General features: G+C 40.1%; 1 protein-coding gene across 1 annotated transcript; it reads left to right on the top strand.

Annotated features, from left to right (window-relative positions):
• Positions 1 to 2,824: 2,824 nt before the first annotated feature.
• mboat1 (membrane bound O-acyltransferase domain containing 1) lies at positions 2,825 to 18,603 on the top strand. Its single transcript, XM_056381401.1, has 13 exons — positions 2,825 to 3,103; positions 3,510 to 3,655; positions 4,133 to 4,210; positions 6,395 to 6,490; positions 10,429 to 10,484; positions 10,946 to 11,000; positions 12,104 to 12,296; positions 12,409 to 12,601; positions 12,720 to 12,823; positions 13,006 to 13,070; positions 13,166 to 13,298; positions 13,779 to 13,930; positions 15,006 to 18,603. Exons 1-13 carry the CDS (start codon positions 3,014 to 3,016, stop codon positions 15,184 to 15,186), a joined length of 1,542 nt encoding a protein of 513 aa, XP_056237376.1. The 5' UTR covers positions 2,825 to 3,013; the 3' UTR covers positions 15,187 to 18,603.
• Positions 18,604 to 19,649: the final 1,046 nt, after the last annotated feature.

Below are 19,649 nucleotides of genomic sequence, written 5' to 3'. Positions count from 1 at the left end.
AATAGATGATCATTTCTTATTAAAATATTACAATTATGTATTAGGACACTTTGTAGAATTAACACTAAATTCTCCCTTTATTTTGAAAATTTCAAAAATATAGAGTTTCATGATAAGATCAGATTCATCCTGTTAAAATTATTGGGTAACTTCTTAAGCTCATCTCAACAGAAACAGCTTTATTCTTGTAGATAAGAAATACCCAGAAGAATGGATTTGATCATCAGCAAAATGTATTCTACCTATTGAATTATCATGTTTAAATGAGTGGATAATCAATATGAGAAATCCACAAGGTAACAAAATTGTCTAATCTGAAAAATCACCAGTAACAGTTGCTATGTTTGTGTCATTCTTTGCAAGTGGTGGGAGTCAGACCTTTGAGGATCTTATAAAAAAGTCATAGCTTAGCCTTTTTATTTCCGCTAAGGAGGTTATGTTTTCACCTGTGTTTGTTTATTTGTCAGCAGGAAAAAGAACTGAACTGATTTAAACTGAACTTGGTCCGGGAGATGGGGCATGGGTCAGTGAAGAACCCATTAAATTTTTGGGCAGGTCTGAATCATTTACTATGAATTTGAAGTTTTCTCCTTCAAGGGGTTGTGTATGTTGTTTGACATTGGCATTGGCAATGTCAAACTATTTGTTTCACTGATTCAGGGACTTCCAGAGGAAAGTGAGGAGAACCAGCGGGTGAAGCCAAAAGAGCTGATCAGCTGTGTTAAAAGTATCATGAACAGGCCGAAGGAGCTGACAATGGAGACAGAGGAGACTGTTATAGCATTAAAACATTAAAAAACTGTTTAGAATTAAAGAAGGAGCTGGATGTCACCAAAGCTTCCTGACACTCAGTCAACAACATCAAGCTCTTCGAATCAAAGATACTGAGCTGTCATGCACAGCTTTATCAAGACACTAAAGAACTGAGATGAGGAGTCTCTACAGTGCCCGGGTGGCCACAGCAAAGTGGGACATGGATTTTCACTGTGACAGAAATGTTTGCATCAGAAAGGAAGGAAAGACATCATCCAGGGTTTGCCTCATACTGAAGGACACAGCGGACTGGTTGTCTGAGTTCGATCTAACTTGAGTGAATGGTGAGAGAACTGACAGCCAATCATCAGCTTGAGCCTTGCAGCCAGCTGGTGCTGTATCCCCAGGACAAACTGGATGCAGAGACCCTCAGACCGAGGATGCAGCCTCAGGCTCTCCCGCCCAGTCTGAACTCACTGTGGATGAAAAAGCCAGAGCTGACTCTGGTCAAGGGTCAAGAGGGACAAAAGCGAAAACCAGCTACAGCTGAAGAAAAAAGAGATTGGTTTCATTTGCTGACCCCCAGCTTACCCAAGCATCGCCATCAGGGAACTTGTGAAAGAAGCCCTGCACCACATGACAGAGCAAACCATCCCCTCTGTCCTCCATGTGTTTGTCAAGCCTGCAGTGGACTTAACGTTCGAGTGCAACAGTAACATTCAGAAGATATGGGCCTGTTGCTGCTCAAACTGCACAAGTCAGGAGTCTTGCCAGCAGGGCAGATCTCTAAAGGTCTGCAAGAGAGGCCTTGGAAATTGCAGACTTCATCGCTGCAGATCTGCCTGACATCTGGCTCTGCCTTGCTGAGCTTATCAGTCCCATGCTGCATAAAGGAGGCGTCTCCATGGTGGAGCTCTCTGGAAAAATACTGACTCTTGTTCCTCTTAAACAGGCTAGTGTGCTGCTGGGACACATCCTCTCTCTGATGTCCGACAACAATCCACCCTCTCTTTCCTCCGCCTCGACCCCCTGCCCACCCCCAGCTTCCCCAATCATCGACATCAGGGAACTTGTGAACCCCCCCCCCTTCCCCTCCTCTCTCTCTCTTTCTCTCTCTCTGTCTCTCTCTTTCTCTCTCAATCCAACCTGTTGAGGCAGACGGCTGCCCACAAGGAGCCTGGTTCTGCTCAAGGTTTCTGACTGTTAAAAAGGAGTTTTTCCATGCCACTGCCATGGTCTCAGGAAAGCATTCATCCGTTTTCCAGAATGGCCTTTCTTAGCACCCCCTGCAACACACACATGCTAATTCACCAGTTTTGAAATAAGAATTGGGCTACTTCACATATCTGAACTAATCATGTAAACTAATCACATAAACATGTCCAATCATCAATTTTAATTCAAAAACAGAACTTTTTGAAGTCATTTCGCACAGACAGTAAGGATGCCAGTGACACACAGTCACCTCTACACTGCATTAATTGGCCCGATAGCTTACCACGGAGATTTGGTCACAATCACTCATTCAAACAATTGTTCCTATTTTGTTAATCTATTTAATGAGACATCCAGAAACAGCCTCTGGTCCTCTGGTCCCACCTTATAAATTTATGTTGCGTCAAGTTTGAAAGATAACACCGGAACTAATGTCAAGTAGCTTTCATATGTAGCCTATTTTTTATTTTATTTTTTATTTTATTGATCTGACCCTAACCCCAACCCCTTTGAATATTGCAATACAATAGTTAACTGTAATAGACATTACGCACTCAAGCACAGGGCACTCTTACTTTTGAAAAGGAGGAGTACACACAATCAATAATTATGTGAGAGTTAGAAAAAAATTAATAAAACGTCTCCTTCTATAGTTGCAGATCTGCAAAATCACTGTGGGGTAAACAAGGCTGCATAACAGCTTTCTCCCAACAGACATCTGCTTTCTGTTTCCAGTTAACTGCTACAAAACCTTAAACTGCACGTTCGTCAACCGGGCTTTTATTTTTGAAGCAATAACCGGAAAGACTATTTATTTTCTTTCTGTCTCAGTCAGACTTGACTGGTACTGAGACAGAGGAGGAGCGGAGGAGAGAGCTGGGAGTGCCATGCCCTGTCTATCAAACAGTGGACTGGTTCGACTTGTCACGGAGCCTTTCGGACAAACAATGTAATTCAGTAACAGAAAATAGTAAGTTGTTAGTTAAAGAAGAAGGGAAGAGGCAACCGGCAACACCGAGGCGTCGCAACGGAGTAACTACGCAGGATGGGCGAGCAGGCGGACACTGCGTTTAAAACCACTGGTTCCAAGTGGCTGCTGCCAGTCAGCGAATACTTGGGCTTTCCTCTTGATCAGGTAGGATCATCGGCCCATAAATCGCAAACTAAGGGGGATATTTCTGTGGCATTAAAGAGCATTTTTCCAAGATATATTGTCCTCTCAATAGCACTCAACATAGTTCACAATTGTATAGATTGGATACTTTTGATGTTTTTTTTCTCTCCAAAATGTTTCAAAATTAGGCTACTTAAGATTTATAGCCAATCTTTTGACAGTTTACAAATATAGCAGCAAAGCTAAACATCTTTACAGAATTAATATGATACCACTGAAGATGATGAAACAAGAGGGGAGCACTTATTATGACCTTACCATGCAGTCACACACAGTATGTGCCTGTAATTTAACAAGGAGCACGTGGTGTGTTGACCGTTATGAGCAGCTCTAGGCTCCCATCCTGATCACTGTCTCTCTCACACAGGTGAACTTTTTGGCGTGCCAGCTGTTTGCCCTGGCTGCTGCCTTCTGGTTTCGTCTCTACCTCAGTCCGAGCCATGCCAATCCCCTGGTCAGACACGCTGTGGCCACTCTCCTTGGCATTGCCTTTCTCATCTTCTGCTTTGGATGGTAGGGCACCTGTCACATGCATTGCTCCATTCATATTCTCTCATATGATGTTACACTCATTCATATACACCGAGCCAATGCCATGCCTAGATCACCAACATGTGTTAAGTGAAAATATGTAACAGTTAAGTCTCTGTAGAAGATGACCAATGAGCAGATCTCAGCTACCAATTGTCTACCTTCCTGACAAATAAATAAACAGGGCTGATGTGTGCAGAGTCCAGTGCTGCAGGCATATAATTATAGGAAGACAATGAGGCTGTAGACAATAAGAGCACGCAGGAGACATGTGGTCGCATTTGATCCATGAGTAACATGTTTCAGGGGAAATGTGTCAAGGCTCTACTGGCACGCACTATCATATCACAGACATACAACATAATGTCGCACTTCAATCTTAAATAAAGAACACTGTATTATTCAAATAATAGTGATGATACACATTTTCTCATAGTGTGGGTTTGTCCTTTTCTACAGGTACTCAGTTCATATCCTGACAGTGGTGGTTGCAAGCTACCTGATCATTGTCAACACCGACATCAATAATGTACACAGGTAAGTCTTTGCCTTCATACAAAGGGAGATCAATATAAAAGTCCGGGATATGGCAATGTTTTGGTGACAAAATCTTGGATTATAAAATATTGCAGCACTGAAATGTTTTGGAATTTGTGATATGTGAACATATCACATATTTTATTTAATGCTCTGTGCAATCATTCAATACCTTCTTTTTGGCACATCTTGTAAGGGAAAGTTTGAACAATCTTAAATATGTAGTTCTGTTATTTGTAGCCATTTACTTGTGTGGTTGGTTATAGTCAAAAAATCCTGTGGTACACATTAATCAATAAGTTGGGACATGTTTGTGTCTAGACCAGAATGACCAATCTATCTGTCATCACGGTGACAGGTGAATGACAGACCTGCTAACATAGCAGCATCTCATTTCCAAGATAGTGGTGCAAAGCTAGTCACTGATGACTCCAGGTAAAACTTGTCAGACAAGATCAGCCCAGAAACTATGTACGTCACAGGTGTGCGTATGCTGGAGTGGGCAGATGGCTTAGTCTAGATAATGGCAATAATATTGATCATTTAGTTAGTTGCTAATGCAGTTTTTTGACATTTAGATCTTTAACAAAAAAAAAAACCTTTTTTTGTTGCCCACCCCCTTGAACTTTCTCATTCATTCACTCCGTCCCACACATTCCAACAAGGACTTCAGAGCAATCCACCCGCCTAATTATCCTCCTGTTAAAATGTGGCCTGAGCCAAAATACTGTTGTTGAAGGCATTAAACAAACGCAAAACACATCCAATGAAAAGCAGCCTGACATGCCAGCTGGACCCGTCTGTTACATCAAGACAGTCGGACTGTGTGCATAGGTTTGTGTCTTTTTCTCTAATGTTTATAGTATTTTTTGTAGCATAGATGTTATATGTGTTTGTTGGCTTGTATGTAAACAACTTGGCTCAAGTGTATCATGGTAGTTTATTTTTTATTTTTATGAATAGAGCAAAATGAGGTTTGGCTCGGTTTGTCTGGTATTCATGTTTAAAGGGAGAGGAAGATAAAAACCAGTATTGTTCTGTACACATGGAAGCAAATCACAGTGTAAACTTTGTTCCGAGTTAAACATGCATAACACGCTTCTTTATCACAGGAACTCTGAATGTATCAAGCCAATCTCAGCATACTGCAGTGCTTACCTGTGAAATGAGTAATCAGTCTGCTATGTTCCAGTGTCAGTACTTCTGACATCTAAGAATTTGTTGTGTCAAAATATCCTGGTGTCAAAACATTTCTCTGACCCACTATATATGACCATTATTTTTGATATTAATATATTTTAGATTGCAGTTCATGAAGTCATTATTTGGTACACAATGTGAGATGTATAATAGACTATAAATGTGTGTAAGAGTTGTTATCTCACCTGTCCTTTTTTATTTGGACAATAGATGAGTCAATTATTTGGTATCGAAGTCTTGCGTGGTGTTGAAATTATTATTCCTAACATGATCTGTTTGTTTGACGTTGGTGTCCTTAAGGGCTAGTTCTCAAACTCATGGATGCCTTTTTATGTCTCAGTTGAATTTATTCTATGTTAAGTTGTAGTTTTATCTAAGATTAAGTCAGTTCGTACACTTTTATGGTCTCCAGTAGCAGCTCCTCTCGTAAGTCAGGCTACAGTAATCACATCTTTACATTCCTTTAAGACAGATGGCTGGTCTAATTGAACTGCATGCTGAAACTTAGATATTTTTTAAAGTCATTCTGACTGATTTCCAAATTGCAAGTGCACACACTAACAAAGTTTGCAGCCACAGCAAATGTAAAAAATACAATAATTAAAGTGAAATTATGTTATGATAAATACATTTCTAAAGAAAACTGATAACATGAGTCTAGTCATTCTGTAAGAACTTGTGAAAAAGGCAATGACACAAAGCTAAGTTCCTTTGTATTGCACAGGAAAATACTGCTAATTGGCAAATCCTGCTAATGTGCACAATACAAAACAAATTTACTCACTCTCATTTCCAGTAATGTCTTATGACTAAACAGCTATGTTCGCATAAGAAACTGTAACTGAAGACATTTCTGAACCTACCAAGACATAAACAAGTGACCAAGAGGTGGAAGCCCTACTAGGTAGCATTTACAGGTAATCTATGTATCACCATCTCAATTCCCCTTTTCTGATTTAGTTTTGTTAATTCCTCCATGTACAGATATTCCATGGTGACAGCTATGGGCTATCTGACAGTGTGCCAAGTGAGCCGAGTCTTCATCTTTAACTATGGCATACTGTCCACTGACTTCTCTGGGTAAGGAAAAACTTAATCACTCAGTTGCCTCATCTCTTTTCCTCCTTCTTTGCCACACCTTCTTGGTGACGGCATTTTAATCACTCCAGTCTTAGAGCAGTTCTTATGTTATCAGTTAACGTTTCCAAACTGTGTGGTACCTGATTACACAGTCATCAGTGCCACGGCCTTGTGTAAATACAACACCACAGATTTAAAAAAAAAAAAAAAAAAAGCAGCAGTGTGAATTGTTCACAGTTGACATTGTCCGGCAAGGTAGAGTAAAGGTACTCACTGCCTCCTGGCAACTGTAACATTGTTGTGTTAGAAACAAGCCTGCCTCTAAAGGAGAGGACCATTTGCTCTCTGGAGGGTTTCTCTACAATAAAGTATTACATTTCCTCTTGGACTTTACAGGGATCATAAAGAAGTGCTCAAAAATGAACATAGGAAACTGGGAGGGGATTTTCTATTACAGAAGATGGCACTACTACTGCCACATTGATGGGATGGAGTTGCTTTGATAAGGAGGGTTGTAATTTTGTTAAAATACTGCTTATCTCATTGTGGAGCACCTCTCATATAAAGAGCAGGGCCTCCCATGATTCGTAAAATCTGACTAAACATGGAGCTGCCAATACACATGCTTTGTCAGAATAATGGCTGAGGTGGTACCTGTGTTTTTACTAGAAATGATCACATCAGATAAAGTGGATACTAGCATTTCTGTGTGTATTTGTGCTTTTAAAGGTGACAGCTGACTTTGCTGGCTCCTGTATTCAGCAATTTTTTTCCCTGTTCTCATGTGGATGAATTTGCTGGCAGCCTCGCTCGCACTCCACATGACTTTGGTGATGATCAGCCAGGCCTGTGAGTCAGCCTTTGGAAGGATCATATACTGAATCGAGATCCAGCTTCTTCAGGCTTCCAGAGTAGACAGATAAATGGCTGTGAGTCACAGAGGTGGTGTAATGTGTATGTGTAACTAATTGCTCTAAATCAAATCACATCAAGTTGGTTTATATAGAATGTTTAAACCAGCCGGAGTTGATTAAAGTGCTGTACACATTTTAATTAAAGGCAGAAACCATGTAAAGCTTTATTAAAAAAAAAAAAAAAAAAGGATCTTGAAATTGATTCTGTTTTTGACAGATAGCCAGTGCAGGGATGCTGGTACTGGTGTCTTTTCTGGTACCAGGTAGGAGTCTTGCTACTGCATTCTGCACCAGCTGCAGGCGAGACAAAAAGGACTGCCCAGTACAGTACCCAGGTGCAGTGAGTTGCAATGATACAGCCTTGATAAGATTAATGTGGTGGTAACAGTCTTCGAGGATGGATGGACTTAAGTTTAGCCATGATCCTCAGCTGAAGATGGCAACCTTTAACCACAGAGTTTGTCAAATTTCACTGCCAAGTCAAATACTTCTAGTATGGGCACGAAGGTTTGATGTCAGTGGCCTGAAGTGTGCTAGCTACGCTTCCTGTGGCATTCGGGGAACCAAAAGTAATCACTTCTGTCTTGTTGTCGTTCAGCTGAAGACAGTTATTTTGCCATCCAGCATTTTACATCCTGGAGGCAATTAAGGATGGATATGAAAGTGATATAATCCCCTGGATTCAATGGAGGAGATATTTGTGTGATCAGTGTAGCAGTGGAAGGAGATTGTAACTGTTGACATTATATTGTTTACATAGTTTATATGATTTGGTTACTTTTGTAAGACCAATTTCATAATTGGGAATTTATTTGGGCTGCATTTGTTATTTGTACTTTTTTTTTCATTCAGAATGAGCAATAGTAGTATTATTTGAAGGTTTAGCTCAAAGTTGCACATGAAATCGGGGCTGTGTTCGAGTGAGTAAGACTTTTTGACAACAAACAAGCATAAAACATGGATATGAATATGAGCCAGTGAAAGTTTATGTTGGTTGCACCAGACTTTAATGAGAAGTGAACAGTTATAAGGAAGACACAAAATGTTATTCCTCATGCTGGACATGCTGATGCTAATGTTAAGGTAACATGTTTATGCTGTGTGTTCAGTTTTCACAGTAGATTTTGGTGAGAAATCTCCAAATTCATATCAGTAGGAAAAAAGCCATTTGTGTCTAGCTGTGCTTTGAGGGAAGTAAAGAGATGTTTTGCTTGCAGAAGATGGAGCCTAAAGGGAGAATATACAAAGCAAGTAAAATGACCCCTACAATGGAGCCTTGGGGTACTCCACAAGTGATTGGGGCAGTAGAGTAAAAGAAGCTCCCTGACTTAACAGAGAAAGTCCTGTCTGTTCAGCAGGAGGCAAACCACTGAAGGCAAGGTCCTGGATGCCACTACTTACCCAGGATTTAATGAAATGATCCGGTCAGACACAGGATTTGCAATTCACTTTTTCTTGTATAACAGCAGGCCTTTTTGTCGGGGATTATCTGGTTTTCTACTTAAGTGGTGTTCTGGTTATCACCGTGGTATCTTGTGTTGCTTTCCCTGTAGGAAGATGTCAAACACAGTAAATCTAGAGCTTGCCTCTACAGTCTGTGTGTTATTCTCCTGTCTGTTAGCATTTCCATAAGCTGATCTTTTCTGAATTTGTGCAAGGCAGCAGAACAGAAATTGAACTGGGTCAAAATCTCATGTACTGTGCCAACACTACATGGAAAAACAGAGTCTGTGGGCTACAGTGGAGCAGTGTCGCACATACTGGCTGGCACCCTGAAAATGTTTCTCTAAAGCCAACTGCCAACTCTCATTGAGCTAGCACTGCCAGCCGCACGGCCAGCCCCTCTCTGCCTCAGTTTTCCATGCTGTGCACACAATGCAGCCCCCTCCGACACTGGTTCCTGTGTGTATGCGAGACACAGAGAGAGAGAGAGAGAGAGAGAGAGAGTGAGAAAGAGAGGGAGAGATGTAGTTAAATGTGTGCTTGTGTGCCTTTGTGCACACACACTCACATTCTTGGGACAGAGAGGTCTCTATCTGTGAATGAAACTAGGAGAGGGGGTGTGAAACTAGTCTGTTCAAACTTACTGTACAGGAGCTTAATGCCCTCCACTGTTATCTCACTTCCAGCACTTTTTGGTATCCACAAATGACTAACCTACTGAAACAAATTAAACCAAACTTTAAACTGTAGCTTCAAGGAAACATTGCACAAACATGAGCTATTGTACACTTTTATATTAATTGTATGTTCACTTATTCTACTGTTTAAACTGCCCTCACAGTTTACATGGTAATGCAATGTAATCTACTGTGTCTTGCTCTTGACAACAGTGTAATTTTAATATTTATTGCATTGCAAATACGTGTGAAAAAACCCACAGTATTAGTATAGAAATCGTCTTACTTTTGTACTTTAGGACATGATTTTCTCTATAACATGAGTTTTTCAAGATGAAGATTTGGTTGTCCTGGTTTCAAAAGTGATTAAGTGAACATTTGTGTGTTTGAACGAATTGCATTGGAGTAATAAGTGACCTGGCATGACACTGCTAGAAGAGAATGAAGTGATTCACAAGGGAAAATAAATTCTGTAGCCTCACAGAGGCGCAGTAGACAGTTGCTTAGGGCACGCTTTGTTTCAGGTCGGTCGTATAGTAAATGACTAAAAAGTGCTCTTTTTCAGACAGACATGCTGCTTGCTGATGTGTCATGGTCTCTATTTTTGATTTTTTAAACATTTTAAAACATGGTAGCTCTACTCCAAACTGTCACAACTGCCCATATACATGAGGCTGGGTTTTTTGAGGCTAAATACACCAGAATGCTTTTGACTGCTAAAAGATCACCAGTACTTATTATCTTGATGTATATCTGTTTTTTTTTCATATGTATGTTTAATCTTAACTTCATATATTTATTTTCTCACCTCACAATCCACCAAGTCAGCTCAGCAGTTGAAATCTGTGTTTTTCTCCAAACTTTTACAGTTGAATGAAATCATTTATCTGCCTTTTCTGCTCAGGCCTCTGATGATAGTAACTCAGAAGATCACCACACTGGCTTTCCAGCTCCATGACGGTAAGATAGAGGAGAGGATGCTCACAGACACACACACACTCTTACACACTCAAATGCACACATATGTTGGCAAGCCTTTAACAGTGGTCGCAACAAGCTCTCACAACATTTAACTAAGAAGCTTTTTTAACTGCCAATTGGTTAATTGGTTAACCTGGGGTAAAAGGAAAAGCTCTGATGTTGCTAAGAACATTAACAATGGCTAACTTCTACTCGAATGTCCCACTCAGCCCCTGACAGTGTGACAGGGAGTCATTGTGCACAAAATCATGGCGCTGTGGAATAAAGCCATCATGGATTTCATTAGCAACACCTGTGCTTCCATGAAAAAGACCTAGAGTGAAATTCAATAATTCTATAATGGAAGAAAAGAAATAAGAAAATTTAAAGAGAGTGATGAAAAGTGGCAAAATGAAAGTTTCCAAGCAGGCGTACTGATGACTTCATCCCTTGTCTTTCAGGTATGTGTAAGAAATCTGAACAGCTGACTCCGGAGCAGAAGTTTCTGGCGATAAAGTAAGTTTTTATAGTGGAAAAACTGAGGGCATTTCATATGTTGCTGTGTGAAACATCAGGGGATAGACATACGACCTTTGAGGTGCATATGTAGTTTACACTGTAGGGTTAATATGTATCTGGCACCAGTGTTCAATGCACCGGTGTTCCTGTCAAAGTATGTGTACACAGAAGGCTACATCTGTATTAACACCATATTAAAAGAAAAAATAACACTTTCCTTTCCTTTAGCCACGAGGAACAATGACAAGGAGATGCAATCATGGTGAATAGCTTATTCATGTAAAAAGCATGCTGAGAACGTAGAGAACAGGGATCTTTTTGCATGGAGTATACTACATTTGTATGCATGTTAATCTATAAAACCACATTCATCATGTGCCGTGCATGCAATTTTAAAACAAAATGGAAAATATATCAATAAATGATCATAACCATAATGTTGTTCTTGTGTTATAAACTTATTTTCGTCACCTTATTTTAAGATTCCTCTACTCCCTATAGGTTTGGGTATCAACTGTATTTTATTGATACTGATTCTGATTTTACTTAACAATTCTGGTTATACTGTAAACATGATATACAGGGTTTAATGCGTGCATAACCAGCAATTGTAAACAGAAGCTCAGCAGGTCAAAACGTTGCTTTGAGAAATCAATAAACTTGTTGAAAAGCAGATTTCTTCATGACTTCCTGGTTTTTCAGTATTTTTGGTTACAAGTCAGAACCAGTTCTCAATACTGAACCCTGTTTCCCTTAAAGGCTGCCTAACTGCTATAATCAGAGGGCCAAAAGAAGCAAATAAAAACCTAATTTCTAACATGTAGATTGCCTCTGTGTGAAAAGACTTTTGTCTTTCAGAGAATGTTAACTGTTTGTATGCTTTTCATCTGCCAAACAACAATACAATTTTACAGCCTTTTTAATTGTTCATTTTTATTTTAAAAAATATGGCATGCATTTTTCTCATTTCCAACTAACTTAAACAAAAATACCACAGTACCACAGTTGCATTTCACCTGAAGTGATAAGTGTTTTCATACTGGAAGTAAAAGGGTTCCCTGTTTTGTTGTCAGTGATTTCCTCTATTGTTCTTTCTGCAGTATGAGGCCTTCTCTCATTGAATACCTGAGTTACAATCTGAACTTCCTGAGTGTCTTGGTGGGACCGTGCAGTGATTATAAAGACTACATAGACTTCATAGAGGGCAGACACATTAGCCAGAGGCTCAGGCAGCGCTCTGGGACGTGTACTGGGCAGAATGGCTATGATAAGACACCGGACCTGTCACCTTTGGTAAGTTCATGAATATCTGTTTGCTGCTCCCTCTTCTCATTGTATTCAATGACACAGCACAACCTTGGACTATAGAAGGGCACTGCTCAGAAGTTATCAATTTTCTCTGCAGCCTGCTGTCTGTCAAAAGCTGCTGGTGTGCTGTGGCTGTATGCTGTTCTTCCTCATTGTGACTCGGTCCTTGCCAGTAACGTACAATGTGGACCCCTACTTTGTCAGCCACGCCCCCTTCCTCAACAGGCTCAACTACGCTTTCTTCTCCATACAAGCAGCAAGGCCCAAATTCTACTTTGCCTGGACACTAGGTGAGCACAGCATGTGTGTTTAGTTGGAGTGCTGTGGTTGGCCAATCATACTGTCACCTGCTAACATGAAGAGGACATAGTTTTTACTGTCATGTAAGTCACAATCTTCTTTTTCCAGCCGATGCTGTGAACAACGCTGCAGGTTTTGGTTTCTTGGGGATGGATGAAAATGGACAGCCATCATGGGATCTCATCTGCAACCTCAACATCTTGGGGATTGAGGTACCGTCAGTGTTTCACATGACTTAAAAAAAGAGAAAAAAAAGACCATACAGTCCTGGCGCTGTGTTAGAATTCATGCAAATTCATTTGGGTCAAAATCCATCATTGACTTATGGATTGTAGCACACAGTTACTGTTATGTGAATATTGTTTTTCATTGATAGATGACAATTTTTTTTCAGACTGCGACCAGCTTCAAGACATTCATAGACAACTGGAATATCAGAACAGGAATTTGGCTCAAAACGTAAGTGCTGCAATTATGAACTTCAGTACTCCTGTATACAGTCAGAAAACATTTCCTTGGCTTTTCATTTCACATACATACTCTCATCTCCTCAGTGTGTGTTATGACCGAGCCCCCAAGCACCGGTTGGCGTTGACCTTCATCCTGTCTGCCCTTTGGCATGGTGTTTATCCAGGGTATTATTTTACCTTCATCACAGCCATCCCCATCACCATGGCAGCACGAGCAGTGAGTACCTTACCTCCGCTGCAAATTCCAATTAATAATCCAACGTACAACTGAAAAGAAAATCAAGTTATTATTTTGTCAAGTAGTCATTTTGTAATTTTGATAGCTTAATCAGTTTCCCAGTCTTTACAAAAAACATATAACATTTAACTTAATTTCTTATTGTAACTGCAAAAAATTGATTCTAGAAATGTGTATTTGTCAGAAAAGACTTGTACCTGTATAAGAAGGGCTTGAATAAAGTTTCTATTCCAAAACTTTGTTCTGGCTCCTGATAGTAGACGTTATACCACAACAAAATACAACATACAGAAACACTGTAGCTCTAGAAGTTTAAATTAATGCAATCTGAGAAAAACTGAAAAAAGATTTTTTGTTAAGATTACAGCAGCAGCATATCTTAAGTACATCCATTTTTTTCACTAGTGTGAAATAAAGCAATTATTTATCCCTCTCTGTTTATCTTTCTCTCCTCTCCAGATAAGGAAATCTATTCGCCACTACTTCCTGGGCTCCAGAGGCTTGAAGATGAGTTACGACATCTTAACTTGGGCAGCCACTCAGCTGGCCATCTGCTACACTGTGATGCCTTTTCTACTTCTTGCAGTAGAGCCCACTTTGGTTTATTACAGGTATGTCCTACCCGGCTTAAATTATTTTATCCTCTTAAGCCCAATTTGTGCTGGATCACAAAGTATCTTCTCTATTTTAAAAATTAAAAAAAGTGCATACTGTGTTGTGAATGTTTTTTCTGTATATGATTTAACAGTTTTAATTTGAGAATGAGTGCATTTGCAAAGATATGTCTACTTAGAGTTGAGTTCAGGCTGGTTCAGCAGATAGTTTCTGGTAGCTTGGTGCATCTGTCATAGAACACTCCTTTTATCACTTTCATTTAGCCCAAAAATACCAACTCACTATTTCAGATGATAAATTGTTTCGGATTTTTATGGTTTTATCGTTAAGTTTCACCATGGCCAACTGTACACCGACTTATTCTCGTCAAATGGTTGCACACACCATTTTCTCTGGCTTTTTCTTGTTGCTCAGCTAAATGCAATAAACAAAGGAGCTCCTCTTCTTGCTATTTGGCGGTCGCTATCTTATTCTCTAGTGCATGTGAAGAATGCGTCTGTGTATGCACGACCCTGATTGTATGTATAGATTGTATACTGCATACTGATTATATGTAAGCGCATGCCCAGATGTCTGCATCCATATTGAAGTTTGAGCAAACCTTCATGTGAGAAGAGAAAAGCAGTGAGATGTGGTTAGGAGTGGGACATTTTGGCTGTTTGTACATGGTGTACACACAAATTTGTGTTTAGTCTGAGGAAGTATTCCTGAAAGCCCTCTCAACAAACTGAAGTTGTCATACTCTGTCATACCGACTTACTCCTAAGGCCCAAGTGTCTTGTTTTGTCTGACCAAGATCCTTTTTAATAGATTAAAAAAATAGTTGCAGATTCATTATCTGTTGATCTACAAATCACTGCAACCCCAGTACTAATCTATGTAACCCTTTCTGATCCCTTTCTACTGACTTCTGATATTTATTAAGGTTTTTCTCTTTTTTTCTAATACAGTTCAACAAATAGTTTAGTTTTTAACATGTTATTTTGTGGCCTGCTTTATTTTCTCATGTCACATTTCCCTAATGTTCAAGGTAGAAAAGTTACCCTCGGTTTTTCCTCCTTTCTTTCTTAGGTCTATGTACTTCCACGTGCACATCATCAGCATTCTGGCTGCGATCGCCCTGCATCGGAAACACAAAACCAGGGACCCCTCTGCGACCACTAAAACATTTTCCTCCGCCTCCTCCTTCTCGTCTTCGTGCTCAGCCCAGTGCCAGCCTGTTCACTCCAACAACAATGACAAAGTAGACTGAAAATCCCCTCTTCATGTTCTTTTACCAGGCTCTCAGTCCAGTGTTCTCTCAAAGACAAGTGAGCATCCCTAAAGGGCATTCAGCCAACTTCAAACGGGAAACCAGTGTGTTATTTATTTTTTTGGGGACATAATGCAGGATTTGAGCCTATATGGTGCTGGATGTGCACAGGAAGAGCCGTTCTGCCATATTACAAGATTAAGACAATGCATTAAACATAAGCTCAGCAGGCAGACTGAAAAGAGAAACATTAGCTGATGGGAATATCTCTGGTACCACCGTCAACACCACCAGGACCCTAGCCTCCCTCCACTTTCCATAGCCACTATTCCCTACATGCCCATCTCAACACCAGCCTGCCTGCTCCAGCAACAATGCAACAGTGTGAAGAGAGAAAGGAGGCTCACTTTTTATCCCTGTCCTCTATCTGCACTGTCCTGCCCCATGGTGGGATGAAAGCCAGGACAGTGGGAGAACAGCTCAAACAAGGCACAAATACCAGGACACACACACACACACACACACACACACACACACACAAATACACAAAAACTCATGCATAAACAGACACTTGGAAACAAATATGCACATACTCTCTCTTAGACACGCTCGTACTTGGCCACACTCTGATGGCACACAAAGGCTGCCCTTGTGTGGCCACAACAAAAGAGCATGCCATGGGGAGAGAGAGCCCATGTACCCGCTGCACCCACTGTGCCCAGAGGATGTGTGTGTGTGTGTGTGTGTGTGTGTGTGTGTGTGTGTGTGTGTGTGTGTGTGTGTGTGTGTGTGTGTGTGTGTGTTGACCCTCTGCATTATCTCAGTGACCCTGTGTGTGTGTGTGTGGACCTCGTCATGAAAAACTGTGGTCTGTCTCGATATTCCTCCCACTGGGTCGAGAGCAGCTTGAAATACAAATTAGACTATATAGCTCTCAAACTCTCCACTGAAACCGTAACTATTGAAGTTTTTATTGAAGGCAAGAGGACAGCTCTTCCAGGTGAGGAGACTTGACTGTTCTCTTGAACAAGTAAACACTTTATTATAGTTTTTTATGGATAATCCTGTCCTGTAGCTATCCCCCTGTAAACAAAAGGGAGTGGCTAACAGATATTTAAAGAATAAACCATACGGTCGGCCGACAAGCTCTTGCTCATGTTGGTTTGCATCTGCACCGAATTGTAATAAATTATGAAACGGTGCAATATGAGCACAAAGTGAAGCTAACTATAAAAAACAAAGGCTTTCCAATCATTATCATTCTACTTTCCCCAAGGAATATGTTTTTCTGCTGAAGCAGTAGGGAATGTAATATTGACACAGTTCTTATCATGTGAACGGTGCTGGAAACCTGCTATCATGATATAAAGTAATTGAACAAAAAGCTGTGGCGAAACTGAGAGGAAATACATTTGAAGTTCCTCTTTTTGGGAGGTACCCATTGCACATTCAAAGAATGGAAAATATGATCAAAAAACAGGAATTTTACAAGTTAAAATGTATTTCTTGTCAGTGGGAGTTTGGTGTTGTGTTCTTTCTGAGAAAGAACACATTTAAAACTAGATTTACCAGAGCTTATCAGCAGCTGCAGGTTGATTGAACAGAGACACCTGCTGGTTGTTTGTACTGTCTGAACTCTGCTGAATGAAGTAATGAAGGTAAGCCATGTGGGACTGACTGAAACTGCCACTGCGCAGCATCTCCCAATGCAGCTTCATACCGACCATGAGTTGAACACCTACTTTTCCCCTAATAGTATAATTTCTTTGCAAAATTTCACAATAGCTTCACTTCACTAGCTTATACCTTTGCACACTTAGAAGCTGATGTTTGTGGTTAGAAAATACGGTGAAAACTGACACATTTTCTTAAATTATTAATTATTGTTCTGTTGTTTCTCGTTATGGAAGCGTTATCACTCATGAGAGGTTCGGGAGCATTGGGAGAATTAAAAGTGGCACAGTGGCTTGGTTATTAATGGTGCTATCTGCTGCAGGCTAGCATGTTAATTTTCAGCTACAATTATGGGTTGATTATAAAGAGGTTTGCTAACAATGCTAACAAGTTGCAATGCAAGAAATCTTTTTGGTAATGTGCCTGGTGAAGAACAATTACACTTGAAAATGCCAGCTTGTCCCTTTTTAAATGCATGTGAAGAGCATATTTAACAGTTTAATCATGCACTAATTGTAATGCATTTTATTACCTGCCTTATATCTTTTAGGCTAATCTCAACTTTTTGAGTTCAGTAAAATGTATTTTATGACTTGCCTGTTTTGGCTCAGTTTACATATTGACTGAAGCCTCTTATTCTTAATATGTAGAGCCTGTTTGTACAAGAAAAAAAAAATCAAAAACGGTGTAGCCTACAGGTGTTTCGTATTTTTCTATCGGGACAGAAGATAACATCTGTGTAACATGAAAATCTCACCTCTTAGCTTTGCTGTGACAGGGACCCCGTCCACAAAACAAGTGTTGACATTAGGCAGGGGGGGGGGGCATTTCATCTAATTAACAGTAATTATTAGACAAATACCACAGGGGTCATTGTTCAAGGGGTAAATTATCAAGATTTTAGGTGAAACGAGAAGTAGCGGAATGTGCAAATTAACCTATTGTTATAGTCTCTCAGCTAATTAGAACAAATTACTTTCAAGACTTTTTTATCTCTTGGGTTAGGGTTTTGAGTAAAGATGGCAATATTTAATTTTTGTGAATTATTTTAATGTTTAGCTGCACATTAGTACCTCTCTTGGAGTTAATGAAGTGTCAGTAGTGAGTTGTCTGGGGACCTGTAGCCATTTATGTGCAAAAAGCCATTTTGCCTGCAATTATTAACAATTAGACCTGGAAAAAAAAAAAAAAAACTTAAATGTTGATGGCAATTCAATTTGTCCCCACAACAGACATTGTCGAACAATTGACTGCACCTCAACTCCTCAAGTGGTGTGTGTGCTGAAAAATGAAACTGCTCGTCCCAAGTACTGCTTTGCTATAGCATGAAATTGCTTTTGTGAAACAACCCTGAGTAACTGATATGGAACGAGCTGTAGCCTTTAAATATGTTTGTGTTATCAATAACATGTTCACGGCATTGTATGTCTGCATGTGTTTTTAGGGCAGGGAAATGAGCGATGAGTGGCACATATATAGTATGAATGTGACGTCAGAATGAGCAGCTATTTGAATGACTTAATACTGATTATGAGGATATTTTTTGTATGTGTTTTTTGAAAGCGTATGTGTGATCAAATATACTGACTGTGAGAGTGTGTGTTTGTTTTTGTGTGTGTGTGAGAGAGATATTTTCTTATTACCCCATTGTTCCATTTTAGTATTGTTTGTATGCAGGAAAGAGTGAGTGGTATAGAAAAAAATGTAGAATAACAAATAAAGCTTTAGTGAAACAAATGTTAATTCCAGTTGCCAGTGTGTTGCATTTGTTTATCTGCTAAAACTTGAACCCCCCCCCCCCCCCGTTACAGCATCAAGTCAAACCTTCTCTATGCGACGCCTGTCCCAAGCTGTTTAATCTCTGATGATATTCTCAAAGTGGCTGCATCTTTGCCCCTCATGTCACCTGTCTGGTCCCCTCTGACACAGGTGTGTGTGTGTGTTTTTATCCAGCTTGAGCTCACAGACAGCTAATGACAACCAGGGGGAAAGAAAATTGGACAGAGATGACAACAAGCAACAATGAAATATAAGGATGTGGCAAACCGCAGAATAAAACAGAGAAGCTGTATAAAGAAGGGGATTCTTGCTTATTCTACAAAGATCTGCTAAAATGGCTTGGAAAGTGGCAATAAATAAGTGGATAGTAATGATATTTCAAGCAGACTATCGTCATAATTGCCAAGCGTAGTCGAGATAAAGGCTACAAGACCATCTCCAAGCAACTTGATGTTCCTCTGACCACAGTTGGTAATATTATTAAGAAGTTTAAAGTCTGTGGGACTATAGCCAACATCCCTGGACGTGGCTGCAAGATGAAAAGTGACCTCAGATCGAACAGAAAGACAGTTGAAATGGTGGAAAAAGAACCAAGGAAATCTTCAAAACAGATACAAGCTGATCTCTGAGATCGAGGTACAACGGTGTCTGGTTGCATCATGTGTCACTTTCTGAATGAAAGTGGGTCTCATGGAAGAAAGACGCAGGAAGTCTGCACTTTTGAAGGAGAGTCAAAAAAGCCGACTGAAGTTTGCTAAAAATGCTGGAGGAGGATGTCCTGTGGACAGATGAAACAAAATGAAGAGTTTTTGTGTAAGTCACATAAGCTCTATTCTCACAGAAGAAGAAAGAAGAAACTTTCAAAGAAAAAAAAGCTTTGCTGCACCTGGTACAGGGTACAGGTCTTGAATCTGTGCAGGGCACAATGAAATCAGAGGATTACCCAAGTATTCTGCAGTTTGACATGCTGCCCAGTGTCAGAGAGCTCTGTCTCAGTCATTCTTACAATA

The sequence above is a fragment of the Seriola aureovittata genome, chromosome 7 (genome assembly GCF_021018895.1).
Source record: "Seriola aureovittata isolate HTS-2021-v1 ecotype China chromosome 7, ASM2101889v1, whole genome shotgun sequence".
Taxonomy (NCBI): domain Eukaryota; kingdom Metazoa; phylum Chordata; class Actinopteri; order Carangiformes; family Carangidae; genus Seriola; species Seriola aureovittata.
This window is presented reverse-complemented; position numbering and strand designations above follow the sequence as displayed.